The 7,208-nt window shown below is 44.5% G+C and overlaps 1 protein-coding gene across 1 annotated transcript; it reads right to left on the bottom strand.

Annotated features, from left to right (window-relative positions):
• Positions 1-2,338: 2,338 nt before the first annotated feature.
• LOC138894010 (uncharacterized) lies at positions 2,339-6,598 on the bottom strand. Its single transcript, XM_070178683.1, has 6 exons — positions 6,157-6,598; positions 5,320-5,871; positions 4,251-4,507; positions 3,312-3,423; positions 3,018-3,227; positions 2,339-2,430 (listed from the first exon to the last, which is right to left on the bottom strand). Exons 1-6 carry the CDS (start codon positions 6,596-6,598, stop codon positions 2,339-2,341), a joined length of 1,665 nt encoding a protein of 554 aa, XP_070034784.1.
• Between the last annotated feature and the right edge of the window lie 610 nt (positions 6,599-7,208).

The raw sequence follows: 7,208 nt of genomic DNA, 5'->3' as shown, positions 1-7,208 counted from the left end.
AATACAACTCGATCCAACGACCACCCAACATGAATACATGACCCACATAAACATATACGGAGCCTCTAAGGGTACAAAAGAGCAACATGACAATGCCGGCAACAAGGCCCCGGCTATACCTCAAAATATGAAAACTTATACAAAAGAAGGACTACATGACCCTTGGGAGAAATGGGGCTCACCAAGACTGCTGTGAGGAGAGAAAGAGAGCACCACTATCTGCGATCGGCACTATCTGTGATGGAACCACCTACATGCATTCAAAGATGTAGCGCCCCCGACAACAAGGACGTTAGTATTGTCGAATAGTACTAGTATGTAAGGCAAACACCAATCTTAGTAGAATGAACAGTGAAACAAAGAGAAGGTAGTCATAATAATCAATAAGTACTTCATAGAAATACAAAGAAACACCAAGTAAGGATCACATAGTTTCCATTTCAATCTTTCCATCTTTATAGATTAATAATCTTTAGTGCCAAAGCCACAACTCACAATGCCACCGTGTTTTACACGGAGTCCGGTCTCGGCCCGACCGGCTAAGCCATCTCAAGTGAGACATATCCATATCGACCATGTAAATCAATAATTCCAACATAAATGCCACCATGTGTACAGCATGGCGTCCGATCTCGGCCCGATCGGCTAAGCCATCTCACTTGAGACATAACCTCTTTCAATTGTTCACTCAATTCACATTTCTTTCCCATCTTTCGTTACATGGCACAAACAACCTCATTTATTAAATAGTTCTTGGCACTTGGGGATATTTTACAATTCAAGTCTTTCCCTTTTTATTCGTTCAAATAACATCATAATTCATGTCGATAAGTACCATCACATAAGGCATTGCTCACATAAGGGAAGGAGCTTGGAAAATCATAATTTCGTTCTCAAATAGCATGATGACATGGTAACCATCTAAAACAATTAGGGAACATAAATCGTTTAATCCAACACACTAAGGCAAACAATTCTAGTATGATCAAGTTGGAACTTACACCAATTATTCGGACACCAAGAGTTCGATTCTAAGAAGAAGAGAGTTTGCCATACATACCTCAATTGCGCTTCTTTAGACTCTACAATTATCCGGAACCCTTAGCAACCTCAATCTATTTTAGCAATACAAGTTGAACCCATAATTAGGAAAACGTTCATAGTTCTAGCTCACTTTTTCCCCACACTCTTTATCACACATGCATGCAAGATAAACCACCCTCATACCCATGAAGTATCATCCTAGTACCCCATTATAGCTATGTTTGAAATTAAGAGCTGGGGGTGATGAAGCCTTACCTTTTAGGATGAAGAATTTGGTGCTCTACTTGAATATTTCCAAAGCTTTGAGTGATGGTTGAAGATCAATTTGATGAAAAATTAGGCCCTCCCTCTAGAACCCTCTCTCTCACTCTAGAAATATTAGAAATGAGCTTCAAAATAGACTAAAGGGGTGTTTTAACGGAATAGGGGTCGGATTTTAAATTAAGAAAAAGGGTGCCCCGACACAGGTCTGCGGTCGCATATGCGACCGCATAATGGTTATGCGGTCCGCAAAGTGACCACAGAAATGGCCCTCAGGGGCCTAAACTTTCGGCCTAGATATGCGACCAATATGCGGTCTGCATACTTATTTTGTGGTCGCATAATGCACCTCAGAACTCCCTCTGCAGAAACCCAAGAGGAATTATGTGACCAATATGCGGTCCGCATAGTGATTATGAGGTCACATAATCGACCGCAAAACTAACCTCAGATTGGCCAAACTTAATGCTTCACTCTGCGGCCATTATGCGGTCCGCAAAGTCATTATGTGGCCGCATAATGGGCCGCAGAAATGCGTTCATCTGCTAAACATTTTCCTCTAAGTACGTAGGGTACTGTTCAATACAATTTCTACTATAGTAACGCAGGAATCTATCTTGGCACCACAAAACCTCGAGTTGTTTTTGGTTAAAAATTTTATGGGTCCTTACATCCTCCCCCACTTAAGATCATTCGTCCTCGAAGGAGGATCAAGGTTCACTTAACACAGTTTTAGTTATGCCACATACCATCAGCCCCAAATTTTCCTAACTTCCTAAACATTTCGCCATAGTTGTATTTCGGCCTATCCATCTGTCAGAGAGCCCCCGAAGCACACCTTAGCAACATATATAGAATTAAATGACACAACAGAATGCAAAATAACACCAACCGAAGCCTCATGGGGGACATATAGCTAGAAAGGAGTGTCTTTATATTAGCCGAACAAGTGATACAAACTTTAGGGGGGGGGGGTAACTTTATAGGGCTATTACATGGCTATTCAAATAAATGAGGGTACTTCTCTTTCATTTCATTCTCGGCTTCCCAAATTGCTTCTTCGACTTTCTGGTTTTGCCATAATACCTTTACGGATGTAATTTGTTTGTTCCTCAACTTTTGGACCTGTTTGTCAAGGATAGCAACTGGAATCTCTTCATATGACAGTTCTTCACTAACCTCGATGGTCTCAACCGGCACAATAGCGGACGGATCTCTAACTACCTTCTTCAACATGGACACATGGAATACCGGGTGCACTAATGACATCTCAGGTGGTAGCTCAAGCTTGTACGCCACCTGACCTATCCTTTGAATGATTTTATACGGCCCGACATACCTCGGATTTAATTTCCCTTTCTTTCCAAACCGCATGATCCCCTTTATGGGAGATACCTTCAAGAACACCCAATCATCTTCCTTAAACTCTAAGTCTCTGCGACGAACATGCGAATAGGATTTTTGACGACTCTGAGCAGTTCTCAACCGCTCTTTTATAATCTTAACCTTTTCCATAGCCTGATGCACAAGGTCTGGTCCTATTAGTTCAACTTCTCCAACATCGAACCACCCAATCGGCGATCTACATCTTCTACCATACAAGGCCTCAAACGGCGCCATCTGAATACTGGCATGGAAACTGTTGTTATAAGCAAATTCTATGAGCGAAAAATGATCATCCCAGCTACGCTTGAAGTCAAGCACACACGCACGCAACATGTCCTCAAGCGTCTGAATAGTCCGCTCTGCTTGCCCGTTAGTCTGTGGATGGAAAGCTGTGCTAAGATTTACCAGCGTACCCAAACCTTGCTGAAATTTCTTCCAAATATTAGCTGTGAATTGGGCCCCTCGATCGGAAATGATGGAAACTAGAGTGCCATGAAGCCTGACTATCTCCTTGATATACAATTGAGCATACTGTTCTGCAGTATCAGTGGATTTAACCAGAAAAAAGTGAGCTGATTTCGTGAGTCGATCCACGATCACCCAAATTGAGTCAAACATACGCGGAGTGCGCGGTAACCCTACCACAAAATCCATATTGATCATTTCCCATTTCCACAGTGGAATTTCTATACTCTGAGCTAACCCACCTGGCTTTTGATTCTCGGCCTTCACCTGTTGACAGTTTGAACATTTTGCCACAAAGTCCGCCACACCCCTCTTCATGTCATTCCACCAGTAAACTTCCTTGAGATCATGATACATTTTTGTAGAGCCTGGGTTCATGGAATATCTAGAAGTATGAGCTTCTGCCATGATTCTTTCCCGAAGACCATCTATGCTTGGAACACATAGTCGTCCTTGGTACCGTAATGTACCGTCATCTATGCCAAGAGAAAAAGCCGTAGTCTTATGTTTATGAATCCCTTCCTTCAGCTGCACCAACACTGGATCATTATATTGTTTCTCCTCGACTTCCGCCACAAGCAATGATTCCGCCCTATTTCGCACAATCACTCCCCTTTCATTAGAGTCCGCAAGACGAACTCCCAAACCGGCCAACTGGTGAACCTCCTGGGCCAAGGGCCTTTGACATGCCTCCAAGTGAGCCAAACTACCCATAGATTTCCGACTAAGAGCATTCGCCACCACATTAGCTTTCCTCGGATGATACAAAATGTCGATGTCATAATCTTTGAGCAATTCAAGCCACCTTCTTTGCCTTAAGTTCAATTCCTTCTGCTTGAAAATGTATTGAAGACTCTTGTGGTTCGTGAATACATCTACATGGACTCCATACAAATGATGACGCAAAATTTTAATGCAAAAACCACCGCCACAAGTTCTAAGTCATGAGTAGGATAATTCTTTTCATGATTCTTAGGTTGCCTTAAAGCATATGTTATAACCTTACCATATTGCATTAATACACACCCAAGACCGATCCTTGAAGCATCGTAATACACCACAAACCCCTCGGTACCCTCTGGCAGGGACAATACCGACGCCGAAGTCAATCTTGATTTCAATTCCTGAAAGCTCATTTCACAAGCATCGGACCACTGGAACTTAACCGCCTTCTGTGTCAATTTAGTCAATGGTGAGGCAAGTGTGGAGAACCCCTCCACGAACATCCTATAATACCCGACCAAACCCAAGAATCTGTGAATCTCTGTTAGAGTAGTAGGTCTAGGCCAATCCTTCACCGTCGCAATCTTTTGAGGATCAACCTTAATTCCTTCTCCGGAGACGGCATGACCTAGGAATGTAACAGATTCAAGCCAAAATTCTCATTTCGAGAACTTTGCATACAAGTGGTGGTGGTGAAGAGTCTGCAGAACTGTCCTAAGGTGGTCGGCGTGATCCTCTCGACTTCGTGAATATACAATGATGTCGTCAATGAATACTACCACAAAAGAGTCAAGAAACGGCTTGAAGACCCGATTCATAAGATCCATGAAAGCTGCTGGGGCATTTGTTAGCCCAAAAGACATTACCAAAAATTCAAAGTGCCCATACCGGGTTCTGAAAGCTGTTTTCGAAATATCCTGCTCCCTTACCTTCAATTGATGGTACCCGGACCGCAAATCAATTTTGGAGAAGAACTTAGCACCTTGCGATTGATCAAACAAATCATCTATCCTTGGCAATGGGTATTTATTTTTGATTGTGACCTTGTTCAGCTGCCGGTAGTCAATACACATTCGCAGCGATCCATCTTTCTTTCTGACAAAGAGAACCGGTGCGCCCCAAGGAGACACACTCGGTCGGATGAAACCTTTCTCTAGCAAATCCCTTAGTTGTTCCTTTAGCTCTTTTAATTCTGATGGTGCCATTCTATAAGGTGGAATGGTTATAGGCTGCATGGATGGCATCACATCAATCCCAAAATCAATCTCCCTGTCTGAAGGAATTCTAGGGAGCTCATCCGGAAAGACATCGGGGAATTCATTCACAATTGGTACAAATTCAAGGGTAGTCACCTCAACAGTGGTGTCCGTAACTCGGACCAAATGATAAATATACCCTTCCTGATCATCTTAGTGGCCTTAAGGTAAGAAATAAACCTACATTTTAGCATAACATTATTCCTCTCCCACTCAACAGTTGGTTCATTAGGAAACTCAAGCCTCATAATTCTGGTCCGGCAGTCGAGTTTTGCAAAACATGAATTGAGCCAGTCCATTCCCATTATTACATCAAAATCAATCATCCCCAGCTCAATGAGATCAGCCATGGTATCCCGACCACGCACCGTGACAACACAATCTCTATAAACCCGTGCGGCCGTAATATACTCGCCAACTGGGATAGATACAGAGAACGGCTCATGAAGCTGTTCCGGTTCTATCCCGAAGCTCGTAGCAACATAAGGAGTAACATAGGACAAAGAAGATCCGGGATCAATAAGGGCATACACATCATGAGATTGAACAGTCAATATACTTGTGACGACATCTGGGAAAGCCTCCACACTATGTCGACCACTCATAGCATAGAATCGACTAGGTCCTCCCGAACTCTGTGCACCACCCCTAGTTGTACCACGCCCTGCAGGTGCTGAAGAGCCTCGAGCTAGAGGGTGTGTTGAAGATGTAGCAGCTGTAGGACTGGATGACTGAGCTGTGTCCAGGTAGCAGACTCCCGAATGTATCCTCCCACACTTAGTGCATGGGGCCCTCTGTTGCTGCTGGAACCTCCCTCCCGATCGGCCGTGATGGTGGGACCCCTTGCTGCCATGACCAGGTCTAAAGTGACTCCCTTACTGCTGACCGTGCCCTGATGGCGGGGCACAAGCTGAAGACTGAGCATAAGACTGGGACGGCCCTGATGATCCTCCCAGAAAAGCTGATCTCCCATCTCCGAACTAATCCCCAAGGTTGCATGCTGACCGGGCCCTACTACTACCTTTTCGTTCCATCCTGTGCTTTAATTTTCGAGCCTCTGTAGCTTGGGCAAATGCCACCATCTTTCCATAGTTCATGTCAGAATTTAGAGCAGATGTGGCAGCCTCATTAATAACCAAAGGGCTAAGGCCCTGCAAAAATCGACGCACCCTAGCCTCCATTGTCGGCATCATATGAACATCATACTTTGACAGGCGCACGAACTCCATGTGATATTCCCACACACTCTTACTACCCACTTTAAGGGTCTCAAACTCCACAACACGGGCTACCTTAGTCTCGGCAGGCAAGAAATGGTCTATGAAGGCATCCGCGAACTCACTCCATCTCGTCGGAGGGCTCCACTCCTCACGGGAATCCTCCCACATTTCAAACCAGGAATATGCCACCCCTTTCAAACGATAGGAGGCCAACTCTACTCCCTCCGTCTCAGTAGCACGCATAACTCAGAGGGTCTTATGCATCTCATCAATGAAATCCTGAGGGTCTGCCCCGGGATCAGTACCTGTGAACATTGGAGGGTCTAACTGAAGGAACCTGTTTACCCTGGAACCAGAAGAATCCCCTTGCGAGCTAAATAAGGTGGGTGCAACATTTGACCTTTGGGCCTGAGAAACTACTAACTGAGTCAGTATCTGAATAGCTCCCCTAAGGTCCCTATCAGAAATACCGGGACTTGGAGCTGGGGCTGGAGGTGGAACATGTATATCGACGGGAGGGATTGTGGCACCCTCCGCGGGTGTAGGAACTAGGGTAGTCTGTTCTGGAGTAGACGAATCAGGCAGTGTGATAGTAGGGGGATTATCCTCACCCGCATTATCAAGTAAGGGATCAATAGCTACTCCTAGGGTGGCATTGGCTTCTTGGCCAATTCTTGCTCTCTTCTAAGGTGCCATTTACTGAAAGTTAGAACAATGCACGAGTGAGGGGAAAACAACCTCACGTTCCGAATCGCACGATATAGAACAACAATGAAGGGCTTCGTTCTTAAATGTCCAAATAGTCCCCTAATTATAGATGTGGTCGACAACACACCGATAAGAAGGGCTCTAC

Source organism: Nicotiana tomentosiformis, chromosome 6 (genome assembly GCF_000390325.3).
Source record: "Nicotiana tomentosiformis chromosome 6, ASM39032v3, whole genome shotgun sequence".
Lineage (NCBI taxonomy): Eukaryota > Viridiplantae > Streptophyta > Magnoliopsida > Solanales > Solanaceae > Nicotiana > Nicotiana tomentosiformis.
This window is presented reverse-complemented; position numbering and strand designations above follow the sequence as displayed.

Excerpts from the sequence above, each read along its gene's own strand:
- LOC138894010 (XM_070178683.1), bottom strand. The coding sequence starts at position 6,598 with ATGCGTGCTACTGAGACGGAGGGAGTAGAGTTGGCCTCCTATCGTTTG. Across the intron at positions 4,508-5,319 it reads GAATAATGTTATGCTAAAAT|GTCATGCCGTCTCCGGAGAA; the intron begins GTAGGTTTATTT and ends TTACATTCCTAG. Across the intron at positions 3,228-3,311 it reads AGGGTTACCGCGCACTCCGC|AACAGTATGCTCAATTGTAT; the intron begins GTATGTTTGACT and ends CTGATACTGCAG.